This window comes from Harpia harpyja, chromosome Z (assembly GCF_026419915.1).
Source record: "Harpia harpyja isolate bHarHar1 chromosome Z, bHarHar1 primary haplotype, whole genome shotgun sequence".
NCBI lineage: Eukaryota > Metazoa > Chordata > Aves > Accipitriformes > Accipitridae > Harpia > Harpia harpyja.
Genome location: NC_068969.1, coordinates 93,599,234 through 93,614,999, shown reverse-complemented (window position 1 = coordinate 93,614,999; position 15,766 = coordinate 93,599,234). Strand labels below are relative to the sequence as shown.

Genomic DNA, 15,766 nt, shown 5'->3' with positions numbered 1-15,766 from the left:
CCTCTAAAGCTCTAAATCAGCATTTTCCTCCTCTGTTGCTATGTGAAGAAGCATGGAATAATTTTTTCTGTCTGGATGCAGACTGTTCGGCTCTTACAGGAGCAGTCAGGGAACTGCTACTACATGAAACTCACTATTTTTTCTTTGCTTCTTGCTCACTGATCGTCACCTGCAACAGAAAAGTAGCTGCTCTTAAACCTGTTCTGCCTTAAGGAAAGGTGTGAATGGCTAAAAAGAAGTGATCTAGGCTTCTGACAGCTGTCCTGCAGATACCTGTGTAATCTTAACAGCTTCCTGCTGCCATTGAGATGACATGAAAAGCTGGGGAGAAAACTAGAAAAAAAACTATAGTTTTACAGGCTATTCTACTTTATGAAATAAGAAAACAACTATTTTAAGAAAAAAAAGTATCAATTCATTTATAGGATAGTAGAACCACAAACAATAAGAAGCACAGATTTATAACGACCAGATCCCATTTGAGAAATCTGACATTTTTAAAAATAGATTGCAAAACTAGTAGATGAAGGAGAAGTTATCTTTGGCTCATAGTGTATTATTTAACACAGTATCTTATACAGTTGGAAAACCTATTCATAACTGCAATGCGTAAAATAATGTTTATCCACGGTGGCTTCGAAAAAAATATGATCTACATTCCAGGTTACAAAAATACAGCTAAATATTATAAAAGATAATTTATTATTGAAGCTACTATGTGTAGATATTTTTTTTACTCTAGCTCAGATATCACTTAGTATCTTCAGTAATGATTTTTTTATGAAATTCACAGACCTTAGTAATTCAAGTAGAGTTGCAAACACTGGCAATGATAAAGACGTATCTCAAAAAAACTGAAGAGATTAGAACTATGGGAACAGATTCACCAGAGTACTATTCTGGCTTTATGCTAGTGTAACTATAGTTTCACTGGTACCTCACAGACTTAAAAACAAAACTTAAACAGTGAATCAAACCTAGGGAATGGAGAATAATAATGGAGATGCTAACAGTAAACAATAAAATAATTTTTAAAATTAAACATAAAGTAGAGGAGGCACAAGCTAAACATGTTTTTAACTGGCAGTAAAAATTTGAAAGACCACTGTATACTCATCAAGTAAAGAAACAAGAAAGTTTATTCAGGCTGAAATTTAAAACTGCGGGAACATTATGAACGGATGTTCAGCTCTTATTACATTTGCAGCATAACACAAGCCACAGAATTTTACCACATTTCTTTCTCTAAACCCATAAATAAGAAACTACTTCTTAGCTATCTGTTGAATTATGTCTTCATCAATAGACAACTTATTGTCAGGACAATTATGGGATCAAAATGGAGTTCAGAGGAGAGCAACCAATAGAAGTATATGAGACAGAGAATAGCAGAACTGTAACAGTAAGAAACAAACCCCCAAATGCCACAAGAAAACACCTGAACTGTAAGCTTACAGTCGGAAATACTAAGCTGTGAAATAATCTCTCAGAAGAGATGCGAAAACGGTACTCTCTGTCATAGTTAAAACTAGGCTGCACGACATACTAGAAAGACTACTAACGGGAACAGTGTTGAATTAACAGAAATGATTGGTAATGATAAAACAAAACTAGCCTGTATATATTTTTATAATGGTAGTGTTAAACGAATACATACATATCTCTCCTGAGAAACTCAATTTATATTGTGAGAAACCTGTATCACACATATAGGTAAGGATGACTTATGCACTGTTTTTTAGTTTAGACACTCATCTTAAACACTCCAGTACATAAAACGGGGTAGGTGCACACTTCAGTGGGGTGATACTAAATGCCTTAACCTCATACAGTAACTGAAGAGAAGTTTTTTCCTCTGAACAGCACCAACATTAAACATCTGTCTCTGCCCACTGACTCTTTAGGGAGCCCAGACACCTCTTCAGACCAATTCAGTGATCCTCTACATTGTGTGGGAAGCTGCATTTGAACCAACCTAAAGAAAGTTTATCAGTCTGGATGGGTCCCTTCAGGTAAGATTCAGAATACAGCACCTTATTCTGAGGTTAGATCCCTGAAAGAGGAGAAGCTCTTTTGGTTCTTAGTAGTCTCATGGTTAGACCACTTGACTGGTTTAAGTCCATCTCCTAAAACACAGGAAGTATCTGAATTATTGAACAACCTTTATTTCTTAAAGGAATGATTGCACTGATGACACTGAACCTACGAACCAACTGCCATTTGCTCCCATAAAGCCCGTCTTACACAATTTTTAAAAATCCTCTTATTAATCTGTTCTCAGTGAACTCACAGTTCTGTGTTTGTCTTCCACAATTTAAAACGCATACAAAGACTTCATTATGCATCATACATACCAATGTATACATTGATACAAGCACATTTTTGAGACTAACATATTTTGACTGTTTAAATTTTTTCATATGGAAGTAAAATTTCAGGTAGCAATCTACTTCTGGATAAAAATCACCACAGAAGTATAGGTTAGCACAATTTTAAGGTATTAATATAAAGATCTACGCCATCCTCTCCTATAATCTTTATATTCTCACCAATGGTACCAAAGAACATTGATAGATAAAAACCCACAAGACTGCATGAAAAAAATCTGGAAAATGAAATACACAAGCAACAGGGCTACAGCCTTGTTCCCTTCATTAGATTCCCTCACATTATGCACTTATTTAAAAAAAATAATTCCCATCATTCATAGACAAATTCCACCCTTCTCTATTTCTCACCCTCAAAGTAATAAAATAACGAGATATGATTTGAATAGATTAAAAATGAGAACTGTAAGGTGGGGAATGGAGCAGAAGAAGCTTTTGCCATTACATAGAAAAAGTGCTCTACACAATAAAAATCTTGAGTGACTTGCTATATTTCTGTTCGTTCTAAAAATTTAAACGATCAGAACAGGTCACTGTATCTCTACTATTTATCCTGAAAGGTGTCAAGTTTTTGAAAACTCCTTATTTTTCTTGAGAGATTACTTACTCTAAAAAACTGGTGATGTAATCCCGACTGCAGGCTGACCAAGAGAAAGGGTTGGTGTTTGCTGTAATATGAGCTGCCATTAGCTTTGCTGCTTCATGACCCTTGGTCCCACAGGAATTTCCAATTCCATCATGATTCATACCAAAACTGCCCAAAAGAGAAGGAGAGAAACAGCCCATTACTTTTCTACAGCATCAGACATCTCTTAAAACTTAATGTCACCTTTACAGAAATCATGTTGGACCTAAAAGAACACAGTACAGTGGAGAATTAGGATCAGTTCTGTTTAGTTTATTCACATCTCAGAATACTGCACAATTACATAACTTATGTCTCTCCCACAGACTTCTGAAAGCATTTTACTTACTTTCTAAAGCTTTTAAAGAAAATTTAACAATATTCTTGCAAGATAAATACAGAGCACTCAGTCCTTACTTGGTATTGTACCTGGATAAGGAATAAATTGTGGCACTGACACTTGGATTAGTAAAGAAGGACAGAGAATAGGTGATGTTGCTGTAACAGTACAGTATAGGCACACAACAGCCAATGATAATTCAAGCAGAACATGGGTTTTGCAATTCCCAGGGCCATGCTGCATGCATACTCCCTCTCTGTATCCACTCACACAGTGACTTGGAGCCTTTCTATCAGAGCTCTGCTTTGTCTTGGAATGTCGGAATGAAGATGACTAAAAATCAGCAGAAAATACAGTAAGAAACCTCTGGGTGGCACTTGGCCAACAGAGCTTTCCAGGCAACAAATTAATTAACTTTCAACAAAGATGCTATGACTCCAGAAAAAGAAATACGGCAAAAGAATCCTTAGAAATCCTGCGCTACTGAAATACACCCTTGGAGCTATAGATGATCAACATAACCATCAAATTAAAAACAGAAGTAAATTCACACAGCATCTATTAGAAAAGACTTTCATTACAGACTATCTTTAGTTAAATTATTAGATATTCCTAAACAATCAACAAGGTATACCTGACTGGCCCAACATAAATGAAGCACCTGAACAGAGTATTTCTTAATAGTACACACTTTTCTAAAATTCCATTTTCTTAGTCTGCTTTTGATAAATTTCCATTCAATCACTTGGGGGTAAAAACTTCTTTCTTTAAATATCAACCTTTGGTCAAATTTGTTCCTTCTTCTCAAACATGGCACAAGTCTTATGAAATCAGAGGAACAGGTAGTGAGACACACAGGAGCCTACCTGACCACAAGACAGAGAAGTAGCTAAAAGGAATGCAAAAATGAGCTTCTGTACACCCAGAGCAGCGAAACTGTCACTTCTTGGTGTATCATACAAAGAGGTCAGTCTTTGGAGCCTTCTGTATTACCAATACTAAAAGACTGACTCCCCAATTTCTTACTCATCATTCAGGAACATAGATGTGTTGAGGCACTCTGTTTTGATTTTCTAGAAACTTTTAGGACTGACTGCTAGAAGATACAGATGGTAGTAGATTAGAGGCTGGCCATTTATCTACTGCCAATACTACTTCATACCAGTTCATGTGACTTTCTTTACTGAAAATGGTGATAGTGGCATTATATTAATCTGAACATATTGCTCCAGAATGTGGTATAAAAGTAGAAAACCTTCAGGTTACTCTGAGCTTCAATACACTTCGTACTCTTTCACTTCTTCAGCTGATCATAACAACCTACGAGCACAAGATATAGCTAACCATTCCTCCCAAACCCCATTAATGGCATGGATATAAGAAAAGGAACATGAGTGAATGATGGGCATTTCCTACAGGCTGGGGAAGGACTTCATCATCAAAAAGTGTCACTTCCTTGCCTATGGGATGTCTCCCTATGGAATACCTAGTCTGTAGCAATGCCTGCATGCATCTAGTTCAGTGTCTGGTAACTCATAAATGCAGAAAGACCGATGCTATATTATACATAGGAAAGGTCTGACTGACATCTTAGATTATTATATCATCAAATGAAGAATCCTCCTTGCATATAAAAAATACAGCTTTAAAAACAACTCATCTGAGCAATGTATTATGATGAAACTTTTCAGACCAGTGTTAATTATTACAATCAGTCTTCAATACCAATATATATTTTGGGAGGGAAGAACTTAGATGTCCAATGCAACAAACTGAACCAGAATTTTACAATGAAAAATGTGCTTTATTCACCTAGTTCTCAACAGCCATCATTTCCTAGAATTAGTAGTACTTCAAATAGAAACATTTCCTTTTGAATTCCCTCTGTACAATTTCTTAAAATTGAAAACTTAACTTTTAATAATGTCTATGAGTGACTCCTTTATACAAATGGGCACTTGGTTATGTGGGAAAGAGTTGAATTGGATCATGCCGACTATATCTGATATCCAGCTTATCCCTACCTAGTGTATTCCATTTGTCAAAGAAATGACAGACTTCAACTGTCTGGGAAATGAAATTTATATCTTTGGGGCCTATAAAAAAAAAAAAAGAACTTTGTAGTTTAATAGCTTTCTTCTTCTATCAGCTCTGCCTGTGAAAAAGATGATGCTGATGGTGGCAGCGGTATGCCTGATAAAAAGCATGTCTGTGAATGGAAGCCGCAATTCCTGATGCAAACAGGAACTCAACGCCTTTTCATAAGCTGATGGTATTCTCATTTTTTGTAAATATTCTTTCACTTAAATCACCTATTCCCTTCCAAAAAGGCTCTTCTACTTGCCCCTGCTTCTGAACTTAGGAGGAAACTGATCATTAGGTGCAGGTAATTTTGTCTGATGCTTGGAAAGGGGTTTTGCAGTTACTGTCATGTTATTTCCAAAGACAGTAGTGGCAGCATGCCATTACAGCCCAGTAAGTTGTACTCTTATGGTGAGGACTGCACATGAAAACACATTTCTGTCCAAAGTACCAGTTTTATTTCCATCAGAACGGGTTGATTATATTTGGCCATCATTACATTAAAACTATGTCTTACAAAATCATGTTTACAATTAGATTGGGGTGGGAAGGCAGGGAAGAAAGCAAGAAACATAAAATACTCTTTGTGGAGCCACTGCTATAATTTACTTACCTTTTTCAAACTCACTGAACAGATGCAGACTGTATTTCTTTCACTGGCTTAAAGAGCCTGTCTAAAACTACCAGTGTAATTTTGTCCTTAAAAGAACAGCCAGATGATCTTGGAGAGAGTGAAAAGTCTTCTCAGGTGACACAGGAGTTTTTCTGTGAAGTTACCTTTCCACCTACCATCTCAAGGAAAGACGTTTAACCCAGCAGCTCTTTTTTTTTTCCCAAGCATTATGGCTCCTCTTTCTCCCAAGAGAGCACCTGTATCACATTTAAGAACTGTGCAAAGTAGCAACACTAAGAACTTTGAAACTCTCCTGCAATTTCCGTATAGTTTGTATACTTCTTAAAAAATACTAAGGCGGCACCACATCTGACTAGTGCTCTGTGCCCATTTCATTTACTAACATCTGTAATAGAACAGATGGTTTTTTCCTTGGCAATCTGTTTTTCCTTATATCTGAAAAAAATATCTGAGGTAATTATTTGTAATACACATCCAACTTAAGATCTGACCTCAAAAATCACAGGGAAGATAACCAGTCTCACCTGCACTGAACAAAACAGCAATAGATAACCAGAGACCCTGGAGTATAAGCAGAAGGAAGGATGGAAATGTGAACTTCTCATCTACCCTTCCTTTATCTTGCGAAGGAACAATACTGCAGGTCCCTGCAATTTCATTTGTATTTAAGATGAGGTTACTGATTTGTTGGGCGGTTCTAAACTATGATGGTTATGGCTGCCAAAACACTTATTGCTGATGTATCTGAAACGACAGCAGTTATTTTTGTGAGGCAGCCATGGTGCTTCTGTCCTCATTTATTATCCAAACACTTAAGATTCAGAGAAGACAGATCCAAACCAATCTGAATGCTCCCCAGTACTGTTCACTGGGGTTTATTTTGTATATCATGTACTTTTACAGCACTGAAGTAATCTGAAATGTGATACTCAAGTGAACTGCTTTTCCTCATTAACAATCAATTAGCTCCACTTTCCAACTGTAGTACTAATGATCTGCATATCAAACCATTTCCTAGCTTTCTTGGGGTTTGGAGTGTTCAGAACTGCAGAGAATGCTAATGTTTCCTTTCTATAAATAAAACAGCAGGGTATGTTCATTTTTTAGTCACTTACTGATTCATGTGGTGTATGAGTTTGACCTAATTCTTTGAAAGCACAGGCTCTTACTTTGCTCTGCCACTTGTTTAACAGCGTAAGAAAGAAGCATACCAGAGACTGAGAATCTTGAGTCAGGTGAGGCAACAAAGTTACAGGAACACAAGCAAGAGAAATACTGTAAAATCAACCACTTGATCTTCTTGTCCATTATCTGAGGCTGATTTAGAGCTGCGTAACTACAAGTAACTCTTCAGGAAAAACAAACTTTTCTTTCTAAGAGAGAAAAGAAACTTTAACCTGAAGAAGTTTTATTATACTAATTATTTGCACTAGGAAAGACAAACATACATACTCAGAGTGAAATGGGTCATCTTCAAGCTAAGTATCTTGACCAATGTACATTGCTACAACTTCCTCCAGTGCCTCAGCATGTTAGTTACACACACTGCTCTCACAACATGGAGAATGCAGCAAAGGGCAGGGAAGGGTCATAAAGTGCACCAGTGAAGAATACTTTAAAAATTTCTAACAGTGAATCTCTGCTACACAGAGAAGAGATGGAAGGCATGCTTGAACAAGTATTCTTGTACCAGATACAGACCTGAAGCGTGAATTATAATTTGCTTGTAAAACCTGCCAGTTTATTTTATTAGATACCAACTTTTTCATAAACTTTTTATTCATTTATTTTTTGTAGTATGTTGTACTTATTCTCATAATTACTTAAAAAGTGTCATTTAAATCTATATATGTATTTCACATAGCTTAGAATGTCTAGTTACAGACTACATTGAAAAAATAAGAAAATTGTCAGCTTCCCTGTTTACCATAGCTTTCAATTGCCTTAGTGACATTTGAACATGTACAAGGACGGAAGAGAAGGAAAACTCGCATGTTTCAGCATTATTTTGTTCAACAAAAAGTGCATGAATGCAAACATAATCTAGTATTAAAGAATAAAAGAATTTTTTTTCCCTACAATACCAGAGCTATGAACTACATGCATCAAAGCACAATTTCTATGTGGACATACATGGTAATTTTCTTAATTATTCTCATGTCTACTAGCAATTAAATATTTGTCAACTGATGTGATATTATGGTAAATTTTTGGAGAAGATACAATCTTCATATTTCATGGTTATATAGTAACAGAAGGTCAGCACTTTTTCCTTGCTTTTTCAACTATATCCCCCATACCATGTCATACGATAAAGTTCTCATTTTTCTATGTAGCCTCATATATATATTTCTAGCCAATGTTATAAAAGTATTGGTTACAGCTTCGTAACAGCACACAAATTGCAACTCACCCTTAAACGACATTACAAATAAAAGAAAAAAGGATAAAAAAGTATTGTCTTGAAAAATTAGTTATTTTAATTCAGGATCACAAACATTGATAGCATTGATTGAAACTACCTCATATTACATTGTTCCCCTTAAGGGAGGAATCAAGATTAATTAGTTACTTCACTTTCTATTGCCATTAATGTGGATTTTAACCTTAACTGCTGATTTCCTGCATTTAGAGATTATTATATGGTTTGGAGCATCCCTAATCCTTTATTCTGAAGTAATGCAGAATTTAAAACTTTGACTTTGGTGAAACATATTACTGCCCTGAAAACTTCGTAAACAAACTAATTCAATAATGGTAGCTTTATAACAAGCATAACTGCCATGAAATTAAACATAATTTCAGCATACTTTTATGATAACATTTTTCCCATTTAATTCCTAAGCATCATTCTTCTCTGAGTTACGACTGATGATCAAACACCCCATCAACTACAATTTTTATATATTAGCATGATTAGTATTAAATAACATATGAAGCTCTTAAAAGCACAGCAAATTCTAATTTACTAAAAAAAAATGCAGTCTATTCAGAAACCTGAACTTTCTTATAGGGAAATGACAGACTTCTATGGGAAGATTAGAAAAACTAGAGCACAAACTCCTCCTCTTGGTTTACACTTCCACAGTTATTCTGCTTTCATGCCACAAGAGTAACATTAAGTAAGGTTTGTGTGCTACACAAAGCCAGAGTATGAATGCATCAGGTTTCTACACTGTAGGTCAAAGTGGAAAGTATTGGCTCTAACCAGAAAGCAAACTTCTGAGCTCAGGTTTCCTTTGAAAATTCATGACGCCCTGAAGGTTATGATAACCTTCCTCTTGACCCCATTTATTCTTCTTACACTTTTGTTAAAAACTGTGAAGTGTTATTGCATTACTTTTCCTTGATAAGAATGCTTTAATGTTAGACAAATTATTTTAGTATTGTAAATTCTAAACTTCACATAACACGGATATTTAGACACAAGCCTTTTTCATATTGTAAATAGAAATGTCACAGAAACCAGAATTGTTTTTCTAACCTTATGACATTTCATTTTATATGCATAAAACATCATTAAATTTGAAGTCCCAATGAAGACTTTTTTATAGAAGTTACATGCTTTTATACCTGCAGTATTACAAAGGCAGACATAAAACAATGTTCCTTTAAGAAAAAAGACTGGGGGGGACGAGAGAGCGAGAATATGATTATGTATGTCTTACATGGCTTCTCCAGCCAAAAACTGGACACATTTTAGTTTGGGTTTTTTTAACTAAAAAATGTTACTTAAACTGTACCTAAAAATTTAAGGCATCGGTCTCAATCCTAGGCATCTAGCAGGACCCGAGGCATCTAGCAGGGACAAGTTTTAACTTGTCCTGGCTGGCGTTCAGGTGTTCATACACTGTAGATTTGAGACAGTCTGTAAGCCCTGCTATAGTTGAAGATGAAGATGGAAGACATCATCATCACATATCAAACAATGACAGCATCAACTGGAGATCTGTTCATGGGAGAACTGACAGGAGGTGGTATTAGTACAATTCATCCCAGTCGTGTTTCAAATATTTTTGAAAGCTATTTTGAAGTTTGGTGTATGTGTCCCCATTACCTCAGATTGGAGCATTTGCCTTCTAGTTGTACAACACATACATTCCTTGACAAGCATTTCTTCTAGAAAACATCTCACTCAAAATCAGGTCCTATAATGCAGCTGAGGTTTGAGTGATTGTGGTGGGTTGACGCTGGCTGGATGCCAGGTGCCCATCAAAGCCGCTCTGTCACTCGCCTCCTCAACTGGACAGGGGAGAGAAAATATAATGAAAGGCTCGTGGGTCTAGATAAGGACAGGGAGATCACTCAGCAATTACTGTCATGGGGGACTAGACTTGGGGAAATTAGTTTAATTTATTACCAATCAAACCAGAGTAGGATAATGGGAAGTAAAACCAAATCTAAAACACCTTCCCCCCCACCCCTCCCTTCTTCCCGGGCTCAACTCCAGTCCCGAATTCTCTACCTCGTCCTCACCAGCAGCACAGGGGGACAGGGAATGGGGGTTGGGGTCAGTTCATCACACATTGTCTCTGCCGCACCTTCCTCCTCAGGGGAAGGACTCCTCACTCTTCCCCTGCTCCAGCTTGGGGTCCCTCCCACAGGAGACAGTCCTCCACAAACTTCTCCAGCGTGAGTCCTTCCCACAGGCTGCAGTCCTTCACGAACTGCTCCAGCGTGGGTCCCTTCCACGGTGTGCAGTCCTTCAGGCACAGACTGCTCCAGCGTGGGTCCCCCAACGGGGTCACAAGTCCTGCCAGAAAACCTGCTCCAGCGAGGGCTCCTCTCTCCACAGGACCACAGGTCTTGCCAGGAGCCTGCTCCAGCACGGGCTTCCCCACAAGGTCACAGCCTCCTTCGGGCATCTACCTGCTCCAGTGTGGGGTCTTCCACGGGCTGCAGGTGGATATCTGCTCCACGGTGGACCTCCGTGGGCTGCAGGGGGACAGCCTGACTCACTGTGGTCTTCCCCACGGACTGCAGGGGAATCTCTCCTCTGGCACCTGGAGCACCTCCTCCCCCTCCTTCTTCACTGACCTGGGGGTCTGCAGAGTCTTTTCTCTCACATGTTCTCACTCCTTTCTCCAGCTGCAATTGCGCAGTTTTTCCCTTTCTTAAATACGTTATCCCAGAGGCACTACCACCGTCGCTGATGGGCTCAGCCTTGGCCAGCAGTGGGTCCAACTTGGAGCTGGCTGGCACTGGCTTTATTGGACATGGGGGAAGCTTCTAGCAGCTTCTCACAGAAGCCACCTCTGCAGCCCCCCCACTACCAAAACCTTGCCATGTAAACCCAATACGCTGATCAAACATGAAGCTCACTGATCACTGAAAAGACAACCAGCTTCTGAAAGTTCCCCTAGGATTTCCTAGATTAGAAATTTCTACTCCAGCACTGAAGACTAACTTTCTTATATAGGAGAAGGGGTATTTATGCTATTTTTCTACTTTGCACATAGACTTAAAAAAGACTTTAAAAAAGTGCTAGAATTGCAGGCACATTTTAGCGGTATGAATTCATTCAGAACTAAATACATGCTTGAAAATACTGTTGCTCTTCATCTTGAAGCCAATTTACTCCGTTAGACTATAATCTATTTCATTAGTATTCCTTACACTTTTTTTTCATGAAGATATGACTGCCAAACTCCTCTGAATTTCAATTCATTACATCTTCTATAAGTTAAAACAATTCTGACTTTTCAGAAATTACTTTATCTACCAGCCTTTTCTCCCTGCTCCTTCTGTACAGCCCTCAATAGCTGTCTGTCATCAGTAAATTCTTTTCTTACTCCAAGTTTTATAGGCAGCTCTCTGTTCTAAGTCTACTCCACTGTCCTTGAGTCTTGACATTTCCTTTTTTTCCCCCCTTTTATTCATTCTTTTTCACTTTGTTATTCAGTTTCCAGATCTCAGCTAAGTCCACAGGACTGCAACAATGAATGGCACAATACTTTATTCTAGGGATATACCCCTTTCAATGAAACCTGGAATTCCTTATCAGCTCAACCAAGCATCCTGTACCGTGTGCATGGGGCAAGCTAGGAATTTTAGAAGTATCCAAATTAAAAACCATAGAGAGGAAAGCCACCTAACTCAGCTGGTAGGGAAACAGAAAATGGGACTGGATCTTAAATCTCACAAATTGTCTGAGCGTAAGACCACATTCAAGCCTGAAAATAGTTCCTTTCTTCACTAAGAAGAAAAAGTCAAACTTTGCTTGACAACGCAGGAGATAATGCATTCAATTCTCACTCCTGCCATGAGAAATCACTGGTTGTGATTTTTGCTCACCAGAAATCTTAAGCATTTCTTCGGTGTGAAATATATGATGGGAAAGTACGCATTCTGTAAGTCAAGTATCATAAATTAAATTTCTAGAGACACTATTCTGAAGGCTAAAGGGCCCACTCGGAATTTTATCTGATTCACGGAAGTACTAAGAGTAATACAAGGCTGTTCTCAGAACCATCCATAGGGAGAAACAACTATAAAACTGTTAGTCTAACACCATTCTTTAGGCCCTCAGGAAAGAATCACAGAGTTAATCACAGTGTATGGTTGTCTTCAAGAAAAACAGCTGTTTATGAGTCTCAGCTGCACACAGCTTATCTGCACCAAAACTGGGTTATACACACATAAAAACTACAAGTGGTAAGGAACAGACTCCACAAAAATATTTTAAAAAACACTTATAAATATTAAACAGAAAGTATGACTGACCATAATAATCACACTCACTCTCTCACTCTCTTTAAGTCTTCAAGACTAAGTGCTTTTCTGGATAATATTTTTCAACCAAACGGAAGTTACTTGGATCAATACAAGGTTAAATGAGTTAAATTTAATACACTATGATATACAGAAAGTCAGATTGAATGATCTAATGACTTCTCATCACTCTATAATTTAATTGATCCATGCTTCCATCAGGGAATCTTACACATCCAATTTTGGACAAACTGTGGATAATCTATCAAAGTATATGTATTATCATTACTGTTCTCTTTTAATCACAAGAAAATTTTACTCCTCAGTTCAACATTTTTTCAAAAACTCAGTATTTCATGGCAACTATGTAACTAATAAAAACATGATCTTTCAAAGTACAGTCCTCCCATTCTAATTTAATTGAGTGCTTTTTTGTTATATGTTATATATTCAGTGTAGACATGTTCCTTAAATGCTTCTATTTTTCATTTGATAACGAAGCCAATTTCCTATTTCCCATGTATGTCTGAAGAGAAAAGCAATCATCACAGTTCAGCCAAAGAAGAAAGCTTACAAGGCTCCCCAAGACAATTATTTTACTCACATATGCAAGTACCTTCTAGTAGGTACTAGGAAGCAGGAAGTTGAGAGGAAGTAACAACTTCCTTGATTTAGTCATAGAGGCATTCAGTCACAGTGTGGGTGAACGGGAGGTGATGTGTGGATAGCACAAAACATTATAAACCTTGAAGATTTTCTGCCCACATATTCTTCTCAGCTTTTACTGAAGGTATCTACATGGCATGTTCATTTTTAACCCCAAGCTTACAGTGCAACTTTCTTTAACCACTGTGCATTGGTTAAAAACCAAAGGAATATGATTTCTACTTTGTTTTCAAACAAGCATTTGACACGTCATGCCAGCTACAGGACGGGGTGAAAGCCTCAAACAGCCAAGATTTCAGAATTTTAAAAGACTTTACATATAAGCCAAAAGATACGGAATGTAGAAAACACAGACAGTTAAAGAAATTCCTGTGATCACAGGATATATGCTATCGCTATATTGTTCTTCCCGGATTCTAACCAAATTCTAAGCTCTTCAAATCAACTGTCATCATGCCAGCTTTGCATGATAAAATAGCTGCATATATTTAAATTATTTTCATATATCTGTAGAATAACCTGCATAAAATATGTAGCTGCATGACATATGGATTAGAATGAAGATGTGGTATTGAAAGATAGTTTTCTGTGTTAAACATGTGACAAATTCGCAGCAATGTCACCTATTACTATAAGAGATGTTTTTAACAAGAATTTCAGAACTATGAAAATCACGTCAGAGTGATTTGGAGGAGCTCTTTCCTCAACAAGGGAAATATATTTTCCTTTACCCTATCTTTTTCAACTCATGCAAGTGAAGGAAAAGAAGGAAGGAAATGAAGATGAGGAGTATTACATGTGTTTTAAATTATTTTTGTTCAGATCTTCTACAATTGCTTTTGGATTCTAAAATTCATCTACTTCAGTACAACTACAGTGTTGTTTTCATACATAATATAAATGAGATCATACTTGACCAGTGATTATCTTGCATGATAGGTGGGCTGGAAATAACTGTTTACTTTCAACTCCTTTTTTTGATCAGCAAATTGATAGCTTCCATTTCAGTCTGCATTGGAACTTTTAGCAGTTGCATCAGCTAATGTTTGGAAGAACATGTCACCCATAAGTCAGTGTTGGTCAACTCAATGTTGGTAAACAAAGAAGGAAACCTCTTGATAATAGAAGGTACCTAGTCTTTTTAGAGTCATCACAATGTATTAACACTGCTGTCTTTTGAAGGAAGACATAAAATATTTCCAGACCAAACTCTACTCAGATTTTATCAGTCTCATAACATCATGCTCTTTAAAATGATATGCTGATGCTTAAAATGTAACAAGTGATGCTATGACTGCTCTATGACTGTTTTATATACTTCATGCTTGAGTGAAAGATGACTAAGTGTATGAATATTGACAACAGAATCAATGTTTTAATGAAAATAGCTTGAATTACATTTAAGACAAAATAATAAAAAGAAAAAAAATTACCTTTTAACCATTTTTGCTTCATAAAGAAAGGTAGACAAAAGTAAAAGGGGGAGGGGGGGAGAGAAAATTTTCAAAGCCAGATATTTAAAAATATTAAACAGAGTGGCAAGGTTGTGAGCCAAATCTCAAAAGCACAGATTTAACTGGAATCTAAAATCAAAGGATAAACAATGACTCTTCAGTTCTAAATTTAAAGCCCGTGGTAATATATACAAAATAAAATATACTGCCACTCATGAATACTACATACAGAAACACAGAGCACCAGAATAGAGATGGTACAGCCATGCAGGAAAAAAACCCCAAAACTATTATTCTATTATTAAACTAATATTAAAAAGGTGATACATTAAAACGTATTCTTTTTTTAAACTCACTCACTTGTGACCAATCTCGTGTGCAATGGTAAAAGCTGAACCTAGGCCAATGTCTTCATTAATGCTGCAGCTCCTTTCAGGCTCACACATTCCAGCCACAGAGGCCAAGCCTGAATAAACAGAAGGAGACACAAAGGGTCATGCCAAGGTGTTTCAGTCTTAAAAGCCCTAGTTATAAATGCCTGGATTCTTTTTAATAACCTCTATGCACAGAAGGAGCAGTTGGCAAAAGGTTAACTTTCTAGTCATTTGCAAAATCACTGGGGGGAATTTCACTTTGCCGGCTAGACATTAATATTTTTTGAACTGCAGTCAGTGCTGGAAAATGTCTAGACTAGGGGTTAGATTTATAAATTTTACTTCTGGTAACTTGGGACCACCTAGTAACTTGAGCCAGGAGTGGGAATTCAAGAAAGCATTTCTATTTTAACATTCTTGAGCCTGAAGAAAGCAAAATGTATCCACTTTATTTTTCTAAAGAAATCTGTTTAAGTTTAGTGGGTTCATAAAA

General features: G+C 37.0%; 1 protein-coding gene across 8 annotated transcripts in view; it reads right to left on the bottom strand.

Annotated features, from left to right (window-relative positions):
* The window catches only part of ADAMTS6 (ADAM metallopeptidase with thrombospondin type 1 motif 6), a 160,668-nt gene that overhangs the window by 82,761 nt on the left and 62,141 nt on the right, over positions 1-15,766 (bottom strand). For all 8 annotated transcript variants that reach the window (XM_052777737.1, XM_052777736.1, XM_052777735.1 and 5 more), the window contains 2 exons: positions 15,260-15,365; positions 2,995-3,141 (listed from right to left, as the gene is read on the bottom strand). In XM_052777737.1, the coding sequence (XP_052633697.1) occupies positions 2,995-3,141; positions 15,260-15,365 (253 nt within the window). The remainder of the gene's footprint in view (positions 1-2,994; positions 3,142-15,259; positions 15,366-15,766) is intronic.